General features: G+C 36.2%; 1 protein-coding gene across 5 annotated transcripts; it reads right to left on the minus strand.

Moving 5' to 3' along the window:
- Nucleotides 1-2941: 2941 nt before the first annotated feature.
- Nucleotides 2942-12078, minus strand: LOC117714019 (olfactory receptor 7D4-like). 5 transcript variants are annotated; one of them, XM_076939821.1, is made up of 4 exons: nucleotides 11940-12078; nucleotides 10820-10904; nucleotides 9559-9635; nucleotides 2942-8404 (listed from the first exon to the last, which is right to left on the minus strand). In XM_076939821.1, exon 4 carries the CDS (start codon nucleotides 8386-8388, stop codon nucleotides 7453-7455), a length of 936 nt encoding a protein of 311 aa, XP_076795936.1. In that variant the 5' UTR covers nucleotides 8389-8404; nucleotides 9559-9635; nucleotides 10820-10904; nucleotides 11940-12078; the 3' UTR covers nucleotides 2942-7452. The 5 variants fall into 5 exon arrangements, with proteins under 5 accessions (XP_076795936.1, XP_076795938.1, XP_076795937.1 ...); XM_076939823.1 differs by having other exon boundaries at nucleotides 10820-10857; nucleotides 11940-12056; XM_076939822.1 differs by lacking the exon at nucleotides 9559-9635.
- Between the last annotated feature and the right edge of the window lie 6035 nt (nucleotides 12079-18113).

Here is an 18113-nt window from a genome sequence, read left to right on the forward strand (position 1 = left end):
AAGTCTGTGATGACTAGGGAATGCAATGTGGTGGTCTGAATCAAAATGGTCCCCGTAGACTCATAGGGACTGGTACTAATATGAGGTGTGGTCTTGTTGAAGTATGTGTAGCTTTGTTGGAAGAAGTGTGTTACTGGTGGTAGACTTTGAAGTTTCAAATGCTTAAGCCATTCCCAGTGTCTCTCTCTCTTCCTGCCACCTGCCAATCCAAATGAAGAACTCTCAGTTACTTTCCAGTACCATGTCTTCCTCCATGTCACCTGCTTCTCACCATGAAGACAATGGATTTAAACTTTGAAATGTAAGCAGCCTCAAGGAAATGTTTTCCTTTATGAGTTTCTGTGGTCATGGTATCTCTTTACAGCAATAGAATCCCTAACTAAAACACCAACTAACTTCATTTTGCTTGAATTTGGGGCTCTCTCCAGAGGAAGGAATTCATAACTGTACTATAAAAATTTTCACAAACCCATGACTAGGAAAGTCATGTGCACTAGGCAGAATTTGCCATTGTTATTTGGCTAAATAGGCATGGTGTCAAACTGCCTGCCTTCTAACACTGATGGTTGGTTATTCCAGTTGATTGGTACTGCTTTTATCCTTTAGAAGAGGAGCTTCTTGTAGTGGCCTGTGGTTAATGCAGAGATGCAAAAACCTTTCACAGTTCTTATAATAGTGGATTCTGAGTTTTTAAATCTAAACACTTCTTCAATTTTACCCACTCTAAGGCCTAGGTAACATTTTGAAGGAGAAGAATGTCTTAGTTACTTTTTATTTTATTTTATTTTATTTTTATTTTATTTTTTTAAGAATGCAACTATTTATTTTACTATCATCATTAACATGCTAACTGTGCATGTTGTTGGGATTCACTGTGACATTTTCATACATGCATTGACCATGTCCATCCATCTTGTAATCACCCTCCTCCTCCAGCACCCTTCCCATTCCCTAGTGTCCTCCTTTGCAATGAACTATTCTTATGGACAGAGTGCCTTTTACATGAAGGGCTTTTAAATTCTGAGCCACCGTTCTTGTGTCTCCAGCTGCTGTTGAGTGTCTCCCATTGTTTATTTTTTCTTTGTCTCTGATTATTTATACCTACCACCAGTTTCCTAATCCCAAACTTACAAAAGACAGGTTGATGTTGTTCATTTGTTTGTTTGCTGTGCTGGGGATTGAACTTGGGGCCTGAAGGATGACAGGCAGGTCTACTACTGAAATTGCAAAGCTTCTGTAAGGCAAAGGACACTGTCAATAAGAGAAAATGGCAACCAACAGATTGGGAAAAGATCATTACCAATCTTACAACTGATAGAGGGCTAATATCCAATATATACAAAGAACTCAAGAAATTAGACTCCAGACAACCAAATAACCCTATTAAAAATGGGGTACAGAGCTAAACAAAGAATTCTCAACTGAGGAAATTTGAATGGCCGAGAAGCACCTTAAGAAATGCTCAACATCCTTAGTAATCAGGGAAATGCAAATCAAAACAACCCTGAGATACCACCTCACACCAGTCAGAATGGCTAAGATAAAAAACTCAAGTGATGGTAGATGCTGTCGAGGATGTGGAGAAAGAGGAACACTCCTCCATTGTTGGTGGGATTGCAAGCTGGCACAACCACTCTGGAAATCAGTCTGGAAGTTTCTCAGAAAATTGGACATAGCACTACCTGAGGACACAGCTATACCACTCCTTGGCATATACCCAGAAGATGCTCAAACATATAACAAGCACATATGCTCCACTATGTTCATAGCAGCCTTATTTATAATAGCCAGAAGCTGGAAAGAACCCAGATGTCCTTCAACAGAGGAATGGATACAAAAAAATGTGCTACATTTACACAATGGAGTATTACTCAGCTATTAAAAATAATGAATTCGAGAAATTCTTAGGTAAATGGATGGAACTAGAAAATACCATCCTGAGTGAGGTAACCCAATTACAAAAGAACACACATGGTATTTACTCACTGATAAGCAGATATTAGCCCAAAAGTTTGAAACAACAAAGATTCAACTAACAGACCACATGAAGCTCATGAAGAAGGAACACCAAGATGCATTGGTCCTACTTAGAAGGAGTAACAAAAATACTCAAGGGAGAAAATATGGAGACAAAGTGTGGGACAGAAACTGAAGGAGGAGCCATCTGAAGACCATTCCACCTGGGTATCCATCTCAGGTGCAGTCACCAAAGATAGACACTGATATGGATGTCAGGAAGTGCATGCTGACAGAGCCTGATATAGCTATCTCCTCAGAGGTCTTCCAGAGTCTGACACATCCAGAGGCAGATGCTCACAGCTAACCATTGATCTGATCAAGGGTTCCCAAAGGAGAATTAGAAGACTGAAGGAGCTGAAAGGGTTGGTGGCACCAAGAGGAGAGCAACAATACTAACCAACTAGAGCTCCCAGAATCTAAACCACCAGCCTGGGTGCACTTAGGGAGGGACCCATGACTCCAGCTATATATGTAAGGGAGGATGTCCTTGTTAGGCATAGGTGGGAGAGGAGATCCTTGGTCCTATGAAGGCTGAACACCAATCAGGGAGGAATTCGAAGGTGGGGAGGTGGGAGTGGGGGGGGCAGTTGGGGGCATACCCTCATAGAAGCAGAAGGAGGGGGGATGGGATAAGGGGTTCCTGGGTGGAGGGGGAATGGGATAAGGGGATAAAATATGAAATGTAAATGTAATGTAAATAAAATAAAATTAAAAAAAAGAATTGAACTCATGTCATCTGGCTTGGCTAGAAGCACATTTAACCACAGAACCATCTTACCCATTAACATAATATTATTTTGGAGTTTTAAAGTGAACTGGAGTGATCTTTGATAAACTAAAGTTAACTTGGGTTTAATGCAGAGGTTCAAAGCTAAAAAAATAAAAAATTAGTTACTGTTTAATTGATATGAAAACAACATGATTAAGGCAACTTACAGAAGAGTTTATTTAGAGCTTTAGAATTCTAAATCTTTTAGAGAATTAGAATCCATGGTGGTAGAACAAAGCCATGGTATTAAGAACAGCTGAAAGCTTACATGTTGATTAGTAAGTAGGAGACAGAGAAGCAGACAGAAACCCCCTTACCACAGGAAGACAGAGAGGCAGAGAGAAACAGAGTGAGACAGAGAGATAGAGAGATACAGAGACACAGAAAAAACAGAGACATAAGGAGATGACAGAATGAAGAGAGAGACATAGAGAAAGAGATACAGAGACAGAGATAGAGACAGAGAGGAGGGCTTGGAATGATGAGACAGATGCTTTTGAAATTTCAAGGCTCATCTCTGGTGCTACATATTCATCTTCTTCAAACAAGCTCTTGTCTTCCAATCACCCACAAACAGTTCTACCAACTGGGGACCAAATATCTAAACTTAGAGCCCATGGGGGCCATTCTCATTCAAACCACTATATTCTACTTCTTGGCCTCCATAGGCTTATGATCATACCGTAAATAAAAATCTATTTAATATAACTTCAAAAATCCTCATAATCATTCAGTCTTAACATTGTCTTCTGAGCTCCAAAGCAATACCTTAACTGTAGAATCCCCTGAAAAATTAAAATCAAATTATGTGCTTTCAACACACAATGGCATAGAATGTACATTACCATTTCAACAGAGAGGACTGAGAGTATAGTGAGGAAATACTAGACTAAATCAAGACCAATTCAAGTCCTGTAGATCCATGTATGCTGCCTTCCATGTACTTCTCTCTCTTGTTCCAGTTTCCACGCCACGTTTGTTGCTTCTCTCTCTTGTTTCAGTTTCCACTCCACGTTTGTTGCTTTCCACAACATATCTCACAGCTTTGTCATCGTCAGCATCTTGGGAACTCTAGCATAATTAAGGCTTTATTTTCACAGCTTTATACAATGGCCTCTGGGGATCTCCGTGCAGTGACTCTTGTATGATCTTAGTGACTCTCTTTAACTGTGGAGGAAGATTCTACAGCCCATTTACTCATGTATTCTTCATGACTCTAAAGGTAGAACCATGTGGAAAATTCTGCCCAATTTGAATGCCTGCTTAGGGTGAATCCTGACCAGTTAAATCCCATATGGAGAAGTATTCTCTTCTTGTTGTTGTTGTTGTTTTTTTAAGGATAATAAAACTCCTCAGGCCTTTTCTTTTTACAAGTTTGAAGCCTAGCTATATGGGGCCTTGGCCTGTGGATGACCCTCTCTTTTTCCTGCTTCACATCATTTCTCTTTATCTCTTTAGTAAGATCTTTAGCTCCAGTATAAAATTCTCTGATTCTAGTTTTCTGCTTAAAATGTACATTTTGTATTTCTTTTTGATTTGTTAGTTATTTGACTGTAGATATGCATAAGAGTGGTTAACTATATAATAAAGTCAATATTATACTGTATTCAAATCTCCTTCACCAAATAAAGTAGTCCATATATTCAATTAAGCATTAGGAGATTCTTAGGACAAAGAGTGCAGCCATACTTTTTTTTTTATTTGCAAAACCCCATAAGAATGGTCTTTAGCCCACTTGCTAATATTGTTCCCCTCTGAATCCTTTTGCTTTCAATACTATTGTCTTTTAGACTCCTACTTGAATGCCCTACTAATCCCTCTTATGGCATTCAATCACTTTTCTATTCCTCAGTTACATTTCCTTCATCATTCCAAAAAACAGCAAGGTGAAGCCTCTCACAGCAATAGCTTATTCCCTTGAATCAACTTTTCTTAGTTTTTTTCCTTGTGTTATGACAAGACAGCATAAGCAAGGCAACTTATCAAGAAAAATGTTAATTTTGGACTTAAACTTTCAGAGTTTTAGAATCTATTGTAGTGGAATGAAGGCATGTCTATAGGAATATCTGAGAGCTTATTTCTGCTCGGTAAGTAGGAGGCAGAGAGAGAGAGAGAGAGAGAGAGAGAGAGAGAGAGAGAGAGAGAGAGAGAGACAGAGACAGAGAGAGAGACAGAGAGAGAGACAGAGACAGAGACAGAGACAGAGAGACAGAGACAGAGACAGAGACAGAGACAGAGACAAAGACAGAGACTAGGACACATCTATTCTCAATTCTTCCCAAACAGTTCTACCAATTGGTGACAAGTTATTAAACTCTATGAGCCTTTTGTGGGGGAGTCACAGTTCTACCAGCTGGTGACAAACTATTAAAATCTATTAGCCTATGGGTGGTCAGAATCATTAAAACCATCATATAGAATTTGGGAACTGTGTTTGGATATAACATAGCTACTTCATTTATATAGTCTCTGCAAGAAAGTTCCACAAAACATGTCATCATTTCAAATTGAGGAGGAAGAAGGACTCATGACTTCCCAATCTTCACTTAGGAACAACAGTCAGTCAATGTATTCTGGAGCACGTGGAAGAAATTTTCTTTAGGGATGTCACTGCTTGTAAGTTGCCTGTGTTCTAGTAAATAACCTTCTACTCATGCCATGTGAGCTACCAAAATTCAACATTGGCAGTCCTCCAAAAGGGTAAGAAGGTAGAATATTTTTACTTGTTGGAAATTATCATTTCAGCTTCAGAAAGAAAATGATGAAAGATATAAGAAAAAGGTTTGGAGAATGGCCAAGATTCATTAAATATATGAAATTGTCAAAGGACAAAATTAAATCCATGAAAAATTACAAAGAAAGAAGTTATATTGCCCAGGGTGCCTGTTACAGATTTCAGTATATAAAACATAAATTATATACCAAAAATGTTTGAACTAACAAATCCAGTAAAGATATAAGCAAGATAAAGATCAGTTTTTATGTATCAATGATTCTTTTTTACAGAAAAATTGAAACACCTTATAAAGAAATCAAAACAATTGAATATTTAATAATTACTATAATATGTTCATATTTTATGGCACACACTTTGAAATTATCAAAAACAAAGAAAAATTTTATATAAATAAGTAAATAATAAGTTATACTCACCATCACCCCAATCCTCAGCATCTAAGGACCCATATGGAGCCCACTTCCCAATGCCATAGAAGGTAAGCAATGCTTGCTTCCCCAGTTAAGAGTCTACATTTCCTCTCTGTGGGATTTCAGAATCCCAGAATCCTGTGACACTGAGAATCACTCATAGAATCTCATGTATTTGAGCACAACCCGTTTCCCTGGTCAGAAGTCATATTTTCAGCCATCCAGCTCTCTAACCTTCAGTATCCCAGTATTTGAGTAGAACTTGCTACTGTTTGCAGACCACATTGTATACTTTCTGGAATTCTCACACTTAGCATCTTAGGACTCTTACAAAGTATAGTTCCAGTGTTAGAAACCAGAGCTCTGACTTAATTCAGAACCCCAAGCTTTATGTAATAGAGCCTGAAAGGAATTCTTCCTTGATGTTGACACCTCAACTCTTCTTTAGACAATAACCTCTGCTATCTCAGGATCTTCCAGGTGCTTGTCTTTTCCTCAGGAGGTCTGCCATCACTCCTGAACCCCAACTTTTTATATTTAAGCATCTGAATGGAGCACCATCTACTTTTTAGGTCTAATATGCATGCCCCGTTAACCAGGAAACCTACCCTTCTCCTCTGTACTAGCTCATGTAGAATGTCTTCTAATAATGTCTAAAGAAAGAATTTCTCCTGATAAACTGCAACCACTTCAAATATCCTATACAAAAGTTAGTACTGAGTGTTACTGAGACTGAACTTCAACCATTACCTATTTGATCTCATCAGCTTAGTTGTAATTACATCAAGTGGAGACATAAATACCCACTCAACACAAATGGATTAGAAAATTATACCAAAAGCCATAAGCAATGAAGATGTGCAAATTCTGATGTAAAAATAAGAAAACACAAAAACTCCATGATAATTCTCTTTGACGATTACCAATTACATAGCAATGGTTTTCAATGAGAACTATTTAGGTGAAATTCAGACAAAGAATTCAAAAGAACAATTAAAATATATACAAAGAATTCACAAAAGGTTAAACACTTCAGAAAATCCAAACATTAATTCTTCTTGTTCTGTCTGTCTGTCTGTCTGTCTGTCTGTCTGTCTGTCTGTCTCTCTCTCTCTCTCTCTCTCTCTCTCTTTCTCTCTCTCTCTGTCAGCACAAATGTGGAGATCAGAGGACAACTTGTGGGGGTCCATATCCTATTCCTTTATGTACTTCCTGGGGATTGAACTCAGGTTGGTGAGCCTCCTTACTAATTCTACATTTAAAGTCAATTAGAAATCTAACCCCCTCCCTGTACTATAACTGACCAAGTTGAAACTATTGAAAACCTTTTACAAAAAATAGAGAAAAGGTATGACTATGAAAGTGGCAGAGGGCAACACACATGCGACAAGGTGATGGTGTTTTGGGAACAAAAAATGAAATAGCAAGCATTTTCAAGTAGATAAATAGGATGTTAAAATCCACAGAATTTGCCTCAAGAATTGCAATGTTTACTTAGTTTTTTAGGTGTTAATCCATCAAGGACAAGAATATACTCTAAGGAGTCTTACCAGAGCCCCCTTTACATCTTTGTTCCTCAGGCTATAGATGAATGGGTTGAGCATAGGAGTGACCACAGTATACATCACCGAGGCTATAGTGCTTCCTTGAGAAACATCTGTCCCAGCTGAACTGAGGTAAACCCCCAGTGCTGTACCATAAAACAAACAGACCACACACAGGTGAGACCCACAGGTGGAAAAGGCTCTGTACTTGCTTACAACAGAAGACATCTTCAGTAATGAGGAGACAATCTGCGAGTAAGAGAAGAGAATTCCAATGACAGGAAACACACATAACAGAGCAGTAGCCACATATAATGCAATATTATTGATGAGAATATCAGAGTTTGTTAATCTGAGAATTTGAGCTAACTCACAGAAGAAATGTGGGACTTCAGTACCCATGGAGAAGGTTAATTGTTTCATTAATAGACTATGAAACAGGGAGACTGATAAAATTATGATCCAGCACATTAGCACAAGGAGGCAACAGAAGTAAGAGTTCATGATGACTGTGTAGTTTAAGGGGTGACAAATGGCCACAAAGCGGTCAAAGGCCATTACAGTCAGTAGGAAATTATCCATTCCTGCAAAAACCATAAAAAAATAGACTTGAGTGAGGCACTGCATGTAGGAGATATTTTTGTTCTTTGTCTGGATGTTCACCAGCATTTTTGGGACAGTGGTAGAAGTGAAACAGATGTCTACAAATGAGAGGTTGGAGAGGAAGAAGTACATGGGGTTGTGGAGGTGGGAATCAGAACTGACAGCCAGGATGATGAGCAGGTTCCCAAGCACTGTGACTAGATACATAAATAGGAACATCCCGAAGAGAATAGGCTGCATTTTAGGATCATCTGAGAGACCCAATAGGAGGAACTGTGATACTTCTGTGTGATTTTCTTTTCCCATTCAAGAGGCTTCACTCCTTGACAAACAAACAAATGTTTAGAAAACATTCATACTGACATGAGTCCCATATGACTTAACACTCTTGTTTTTGGATGGATGTTCTTGACTCTTCATGATCCTTCACATTACCTTGATGTCCTTAGACAAGAATAATCTCATTTCACTTTAAATGTTTCTAATGTTTTGAGCCTCATATTTTATTTGGCATAAATCTCCTTCATTTCATATTTACTCATTTATTTAAATTTCCTCTTATTTTTTGTATTCACTAGCTATAAAATGGTCATAAGACATTTTATATATTCCTTAAGAGCCATGATACTTCCTCATTCCTAAAGTTTTGTAATAAATTAATCATGTTTTTATAATCCAACCCATATTTATTTTCTGAGTTTATACTTATTGATATAACTATTAACTAACAAAATCTTATTTTCTTTATAAGTATTAGTACTATAAAGTCTATTCAGAGCTTTAAAGGGGCTTTGTACAATAAGCATATCAAAAGGTATATATTTTATTGCTATTATTATTATGATTACTATTATTATTCTATTTTTAACAAGTATTTTAGATATAAAACTTTTTCATAGTTTTACTTGGTTAAACTTGGAACTTGGTTTAAAAATTGGACTCTCAACGCAAATTTCTAGGAACAAAATTTTGGTTTACCAAGTAATTATTTATGTGACCCTGAGATAGTTACTTAAAGCCACTTAGCTACAAATAATTTTGCACCTTGATATTACTTCATTGTAAGATTGAAACGAGCAATTAAATGATGTTAAAATTCATTTATTCTAGTGTGGTTCCTGTCTGTCATATGCAATTGGCATCTCAAAAATCTAAGTTTTTCTTCTGAGCATCCAATAATTTTGTCTTATAGGTCTACTTAGCAGTATATTTAAACTTGAAATCCATCAAGTATGCATTATTATAAATATAATTATTGTTAGTCCATTCAAACTCCATTATTTTGAATGAGTGCCATATTTTTCACGGATGAACCTACGTTCCTTTAGCCAGAAAATACCTTGTGTGTTCTTACAAGATATGTAAAAATAATGTGGGGTGCATATTATGAGGACAAAATAATGCCACTCCATTAAAATAAAGTCAAATGAGAATAAAATAAACATAAAAACTGTATATATGAGAGTGTATACTCACATAGTCATGATGGCAGTTTAAAAACATTAATGGCATCCATGTATAAAATATGTATTTGACTACATCAATCACAGTTTCTATAAAGCAAATTAACTTAAATTATTAAGAATAAATGTGATTATTGAAATTAAACATGTTTTATGATAAAATCATTATTATTGATATCTATTGAAGTTTATATAAGTCATAAAGATACATTCTGCACTAAGCTATTGCATGAAAGAATGTAGAAAGGGCTTATCTTAAATATAAATATTTCAGCAGAGGTAATAATGGTGGGTAATTTTACATCAAGGTAAGGAATGAAGAAACATTCTTAGCAAAGAAAGAGAGTAGAAGTTTGTTCTATTAGACTATGATTAAAGTTAGGGATTTTAAGACATGACTATTGGAGAGTAGATGTGAGAGTCAGGAAGAACATAGTATGTGAGGCAGTGTAAGAACACCCCTTCAATTTTCCTTAATGCCACCATTGCATTGGTAAATTCAAATTCACCTGCTAGTCTGAATTTGGGACAGTTTTATCTCATCTCTCCAAAGATATACATGGATCATTGGAATGTTATAAGTGATGGACAAATACAAATTTTGGATACATAATACATATCTGTACCCAAATATCAATTATATAACAAAAAGTAAAATTCAACTTTATATCTATCTCTAAATTTAGACACAAAACTAAATAGTATAAAATGCATGTAAAAATTTAAAATAAAAGCATAATAAAAAGTTAATAGCAGTTTTAGAAGTATAAGTCCAGTTAACATAACGATATAAGTCAACATAGGTTGTCATAGCAATGTGTCATAACTACAATTACAAGAGAAAAATGTTGTTAGAAAAAGGTAACAGCTGTTTTTGTTGCCAGAATCTAAAGGTATGTTAGAAAACAAAATAACCAAGGCCAAGTTTTTAGTCCAATAAGTAGTAGTTGTTTCAAGACCACAGTCTACAAGATATTAAATCAATAGTGTATCTGTGGTAAATCCATGAACATGTTACTCTAATTGCCTCCAATTTTAATCATATACTTTTTTCTGAACATTTAAAAATTATTTTAAAATAGATATTATTTATATTAAAAACTTTTATTGTGTTAATTCTCATAAATAATTAATTGTAGGTAAACATTAGTTGGAATACAAAAGTGAAACAATAATTACAACTAAAACTAACAAGTAATAATATAATTCAAGTAATTCAGTAAAAAACATAGATAACATGATAGATAAATTAAGTGTGACAAAATTGAAAATACCTGAGTTGTTAAGGAGTAAATAATTGGATGCAGAATGTCTAGAAGGGAAGTACAATTGAAAGAAAACTTGAAGAAGAAGATCAGACTGTAAGAGATTATTTTTTAAAAAATTGGCAAAAGTTTTATTTTTAAATTATTTTAGTTTTTGAGATTAATCATAATTATGTCATTTCTTCAATCATTTTAATTCCTTAAAATTTTTCAATATAACCATCCTTGTTCTATTTTATTAATTGTTGTTTTACACACACACACACACACACACACACACACACACACACACACTTAAACTTTTAAATTCATAGATGTAATCTATTTATTCTATATAATGTTACTTGTATGTATATGTTTTCAGGGATGACTATTTGGTTTTAGATTACCAGCTGAAGTGTTTATCCCTTGGGAAGACTATTTATCCTGCTTTTAGAATTCCTTACTTTCCTGTAGCTTTTTATATATAATATATTTTTATTATATTTTTTCTCCTTTATAACTCTTCAAAGATCCTTCCCATTTCCTTATTCACCAGATTTCATGCTTGTTCTCATTATTTCTCTCAAAATTTCTCTCAAACAAACCAAACTCCAGCACTCCAAATGACTAGTCAAAACAGACAAACTGAAAACGGAAAATCAGCAAGATCAAAACAAATAACAGAAAACTCCCAAACAAAACAAAAAGTGTGTGTGTGTGTCTGTATGTGTAGACAAACACACACACACACACACACACACACACACACACACACACACACACACACCATATACAGACATGCATATGTGCTCAAGAATTATTTTGCCAACTACCCCTTTGCAAAAATTACTCTTCTTGATAGGAGATGCCAGATTACAATGAGTGAGAGAGCAAAAAACCAAGTCTACTTAAAAAAAAAAAAAACAGAGTTCTCCTTTAGAGACAAAGTGTTTCTGGTATCCCTTATTGCTATTATTCTGGAGATATAGCTAATTTTCTTCTTCTTCTTCTTCTTCTTCTTCTTCTTCTTCTTCTTCTTCTTCTTCTTCTTCTTCTTCTTCTTCTTCTTCTTCTTCTTCTGCTGCTGCTGCTGCTGCTGCTGCTGCTGCTGCTGCTGCTGCTACAACTACTGCTACTATTAATTTACCTTTGCATCCACTGTCTTGACCAGGATTTACAGATTCTCTTAGATATCCATCATGGAGGCTTTCTAGTTCCATAACCTGTTCCCAGAAAGCCTCCATGGATCATTATGGAGAATAGAATAATATAATTACAGGTGAGGGACAATGGTTGAGGTTTCTGTCATTTAAATAATTTAATTACCAGAGTTCCTCATTAAATAAATTGTTCTATTACTTTTCCAGGTCCCAATACCTTTTATTCCCCAGAGGAAAAAAGAAGATTGCAGAGAGAAAATTTTTTGATTATTGTATCCATGTGGGCATTAACAGAGAGAGTGATAGACTTATTTCTTCTAAGGGTAGTTAGTTTCAAAAGTTATAGGGAATCTTCTAAGGTAGTAATAACTTGTGTGACTATCTTTCCTTGATATTTGTGTGGAATTTTGGAGACAGAATTGATACTAGTCCACAATATTATTTCAGAAAAGAAGTCCTTTTTTTCTTTGTAATTTTATATTAATATAATTCAGTTTAAAAGATAAAATTATATGTGTTTAATGTGTACAGAATTATGTTAAATATACTACATGTGAATATTAACATGTAAATTTCATCGTGTAGTTACTAATTTTTGTGGTAAGATTCCTAATACCCACTTAAATTTTCAAAATACTCATAAATCTTGTTATTATGGAATTGGAATTTTGTATTTTCTGATCAATATCCTTTCTTCCATTGGCCTAACCTCTGCTAACTAACCACCATATTTTTGTATTTTTGTGAGATAAACTTGGTGAAATTGTTATCTGGTGGTAATCATCTCATTTCTTATTTTGGAAATGACCTTGAAAAAAAGTCCTTATTGTTTGACTGGACAGTTAACACTCTATAATTGTTCCTGCTTGTGAGTGAACACATAATTGGGTTTTCCTTCTGAGAGATCACTGATTTTGAAATTAAATGTTACCATAGGTTTAAGACAATGATTGAAACTTCTAGGTGCCATTTGGAGGGATCTTGAATACAACATTTCAAAAGCTGACAGTGAGATGCCTCAGTTACTCTTTGTTTGTTTATCATTGAAAGGTGGAATAGGTGAGATGTCACCATATTTTGGGCAGACATTCTAAAAAACATGTTTGTGGACAGAGTTAAGTATGAGTGATAAAGCATAGGAGATACATTAAAAAAACAAAATAATAGATTACAGCGGATTTTTTTGGACTTTATGAATCCAATGCTTTTGAGCCAAAGCCCCCCCCCCCCCTCTCTCTCTCTCTCTCTCTCTCTCTCTCTCTCTCTCTCTAATATTTTACTATTAGATTAATAAAATTCCCCATTATGTAATCCAAAATAGTAAATCTTTTTAATCCATATATTCTTTTTTTGCATTTTCTACTTTTATTGAAAATAGATTTTTTTCATAAAATATATTATAATTACAGTTTACCTTTTTCCAACTTCTTCAAGATCCTCTGTACCTCCCATTCCATCTTGATTCTTAACCTTTTTGTCTCTCCTCAGAAAACAAACAGGTTTCTAAAGAATAATAATAATGATAATATAAAACTAAAAGGAACAAATCCAAATCAGAGTAGGACAAAATGAACACAAGAAAAAGAACCAAGATAAAGCACAAGAAACACATATAGGTGCAGAGTCATACACATTTACACAGCAGGATCAAAACAAATGCTGTCAAACTGGCCATCAGCCTGTATAAGAATGCAAATAAATACACATTTATTATTGTGCAAAAAACTCAAGTCCAAGTGGATCAAAGACCTCAACATAAAACCAGATACACTAAATCTAAGAGAAGAAAAAGTATGGAATAGCCTTGAATACATTGGCATAGGAGCCAACTTCCTAAACAGAATACTCATAGGTTAGAAACTAAGAAAAAATGAAACTAAAAAGCTTCTGTAGGGCAAAGGACACCATCAATAGGACAAAATGGTAGCCTACAGAATGGAAAAGTATCTTTACTAACCCTAATGGTCAAAATAAATGAAAAGCTGAAGTTAGACACCAACAAACCAAGTAACTCAATTGAAAAATCTGGTATAGAGCTAAATCAGACACTTCTCAACACAGCAAGCACTAATGGTCAAGACACATCTAAATACAAGCCCCCTCATCCTCCACCTCCAGGGGAATGTCAGGGGGATACCTGCCGGATCCCTTGGTCTGAAGCTCCAGGGCTCCCCAGGAACTACAGGTGCATGGTTGAAAGTCATTTTTTTTCAAGATATAAATATATATTTTATATATATTTATAAAGATACATTTCTAAATAAAAGAATGAATCTCATTAAACAGTTAGCTACATTTTTAAAAATTAAAAAAGTTGTGAATTTAACATACTAAGCATGAAAATTTTTCTAAAGTTAATTTACAATTTTTTTATTTTATATTTTATTTACATTTCAGATGCCATCCCCTTTCCCCATTTCCCCTCCCTAGATAACCCCTATCCCATGTCCCCTTTTCCTTTTTGCTTTTATACAATTTTTTAAAGTGTTAGTCAAAGGCTTTATACGTTTGGTAATGCTCAATCAGAAGTGTAACCCAATACCCAACCTAGATATATAAACTGTATTTGACTGGTAGAGACACATGGACATCTGCCTCCATGCCACCCTTCTTTCTCTTTCTTTCTCTCATCACCTTGCTTCTCCTCTCCATCTTCTCCTCTCCTTACTCCATCTCTTCCTCTCAGTACTCCTTCCCCCTTAGCTCCTCTTACAAATCACCCTTCCTGTTAAAATAACACTTTTCTCTCAAAATACAATCAGAGCATAATTATTGCTATTTGTACCAGTGAGGTACAAGATAGTCCTAATACCCAGTCCATCATTTTGTTGACTAACCAGAACATCTGTCGTCTCTCCTAACTAAAACACGTAGTTTTGAACCTGGCTTTTTTCTTGGCTTAGAATAAATGTCAGCTGAAAACCTTCCACTCAGATCTTTTCTCTCAAAGTAAATAGCCAGGATTGGCTATGAGACTATAGGTCTTCAACCCCATCAGAAATCTAGAATGACTTAGTTAACTGAAATTATGGGAAGCACAAAGCATAGCTTCTAAAACTTAGCCAATTTATAGAGACCTCTGAACACCTGGAAAGCCCCTATACTACCGAACGTTGGAGCATCAAATCTTCAGCCTTCTGGCCCAGAATCATCTGACAGACCTTAGTGATGCAGAATTATTAAGGGCTGATTACTCTGTCTAGGCAGATATAATCAGTCAACTATTCTGCAAGTGTGTCCTTTTCTGGACAGTAATTTGTCTATAGATGGAAAGAGGCAATTCTTGCCTTGTGGCTGTCTCTGCACAACTGGAGTAACTCCAAGGATGATCAATTTCTTCTTAGAATCCAAGACAGGAAGCTGTCTGTGGGGAAGAAATCTTGGGGGGGTGGGGTGGGGTGCGGGAGTGGGGGAGGGAGTCCGGCAGTCCAGCAGCAGGTCCGAGGCACGCTTCCCACACTGCAGGCCAGGGGTCCCACATTCACACAGCTGCTGTGGGCTGGCGGCTTCAGTGTGGTTGTGGTTCGAGCTTCCAAAGGCTGGGAATCTGGTGGCGAGACCGGGCGACACGTGGAGTCTGGTTTTCCAAAGCTTTATTGTTCATGGCATGTTGAGTGGGTATAGATGGTATGCGCTTCCACCCCAAAAGACACAGGAGCCTGACTTTTATAGGGAGGGGAAAAGGGTAGGGAAAAACTTAATTAGCTACGCCCCTGGCCTTTTGATAACTCATTAATATTTAAATCTCTGGAGGTGGAGACTTGTTAATCACGCCCTCTACCTGTGTCCTACGTGATTGATGGGCACAGGTTAAATGGCGTTACCTCATCCAAGGCCCAACAGCTGTCAGGAGCAGACAGGTCTCTAATCAAACTGAACATTAATATAGAAATGTCTGTAACGTCAATTCTGTGGACTTCTGACGTTTTGAGAACCAACTATCCATGTAAGATAACCTGGACTGCTGTCTGTTAACTCCTCTCAGCTATTTAGAAATAAAACATAGAGAACACCCTAACAATAAACTCCAAGCCATGAATTTGCTATAGTCCCTTAACTCACAGGCTAACCATCTCAAATCTGTTGAAAAAGTTAAAGAAGGATTGGGTCTAAGCCTTGTATTCCTAAATGTGTTATACAGGCACAATGCCTATGCGAGTACCAATATTCATGTCATTTTTATATCAATAAGAAACTCATACCAATGAAAACCTTAAATTTGAAATCAAAGTAAATTTTGTACCATTTAAGAGATTATAACTTCATCTTGATACTAATTATACAGATTTCTATCAATAGGTTGAGGCTATGCAATAAATCCTAGCTAATCCTCCCTGTTCCAACAAAACCACTACTTTTCCCTAGAAAGACAGCCCAATATTAACCACCTTAGTCCCCAAGCCCAGGGAATAGGGGCGCTGACTCTTCATTAACTTCTTCAAGCTGATTATGGGTTTTGAGATATTAGAAGAGGGGTGGGGGAAAGAGTAAACTGATAAGCCTCTGACACTGTGTCTTCACTGCATCCAGTTGGAATTCCAGGACATCAGAGGTTTGAGTAGGTCTGCTCAGTTTGCTTGATGAGTAGATACACCGAGGCTGTGTATTCTGCAATATAGAATTCTCAGAACAAGTTTTAGTATCAAGAAAAAAAATTTTTCCTAGAGGGCTGACATTTTTTAAAAGATATTGGTTCTAACAACTTTTCTTTTTTTTCTTTTTTAATTGGTTATAATATTTATGTTTCAAATTTTATCCCCTTATCCAATCTGCTTAACAGTGAGTAAATACCATGTGTGTTCTTTTGTGATTGAGTTAAGTCACTCAGGATGATAATTTCTAGATCCATCCATTTGCGTATAAATTTCTCAAATTCATTATTTTTAATAGCTGAGAAATACTCCATTGTGTAGATGTACCACATTTTTTGCATCCACTCCTCTGTTGAGGGACATCTTGGCTCTTTTCAGCTTCTGGCTATTATAAATAAGGTTGCTATGAAAATAGTGGAGCATATGTCCTTATTATATGTTGGAGCATCTTCTGGGTATATGCCCAGGAGTGGTATAGCTGGATCCTCAGGTAATGCTATGTCCAGTTTTCTGAGGAACCGCCAGACTGATTTCCAGAGTGGTTGTACCAGCTTGCAATCCCACCAACAATGGAGGAGTGTTCTCTTTCTTCACATCCTCGCCAGCATCTACTATCACCTGAGTTTTTGATCTTAGCCATTCTGACTGGTGTGAGGTAGTATCTCAGTGTTGTTTTGATTTGCATTTCCCTGATGACTAAGGATGTTGAGCATTTCTTAAGGTGCTTCTCAGCCATTCGAGTTTCCTCTGTTGAGAATTCTTTGTTTACCTCTGTACCCCATTTTAAAATAGGGTTATATGGTTGTCTAGAGTATAGTTTCTTGAGTTATTTGTATATATTGCATATTAGCCCTCTATCGGATGTAGATTGGTAAAGTTTTTCTCCAATCTGTTGGTTGCCATTTTGTCATATTGACAATGTCCTTTGCCTTACAGAAGCTTTGTAATTTTATGAGGTCCCCTTTGTCAATTCTTGATCTTAGAGCATAAACCATTGGTGTTCTGTTCAGGAACTTTTCCCCTGTGCCTAGGTATTCGAGGGTCTTCCCCACCTTCTCTTCTATTAGTTTCAGTGTACCTGGTTTTAAGTGAAGGTCTTTTATCTACTTGGATTTGAGCTTTGTACAATGAGATATGAATGGATCGATTTGCATCCTTCTACATGTTGACCTCCAGTTGAACCAGTACCATCTGCTGAAAATGCTGTCCTTTTTCCACTGGATTTTTTAGCTCCTTTGTCAAAGATCAAGTGACCATAGGTATGTGGGCTCATTTCTGGATCTTCAATTCTATTCCATTGATCTTCCTGCCTGTCTCTGTACCAATACCATGCAGTTTTTATTACTATTGCCCTGTAGTATACTTTGAGGTCAGGGATGGTGATTCCCCCAGAAGTTCTTTTGTTGTTGAGAATAGTTCTTGCTATCCTGGGTTTTTGTTGTTCCAAATAAATTTGCAAATTGCTCTTTCTATCTCAATGAAGAATTGATTTGGAATTTTTATGGGTATTGCATTGAATCTATAGATTGCTTTTGGCAAGATGGCCATTTTTACTAAATCAATCCTGCC

The sequence above is a fragment of the Arvicanthis niloticus genome, chromosome 8 (genome assembly GCF_011762505.2).
Source record: "Arvicanthis niloticus isolate mArvNil1 chromosome 8, mArvNil1.pat.X, whole genome shotgun sequence".
NCBI lineage: Eukaryota > Metazoa > Chordata > Mammalia > Rodentia > Muridae > Arvicanthis > Arvicanthis niloticus.

Bases quoted from the DNA above. Each gene is read 5' to 3' on its own strand.
- LOC117714019 (XM_076939822.1), bottom strand. From the start codon at position 8,388: ATGGGAAAAGAAAATCACACAGAAGTATCACAGTTCCTCCTATTGGGT.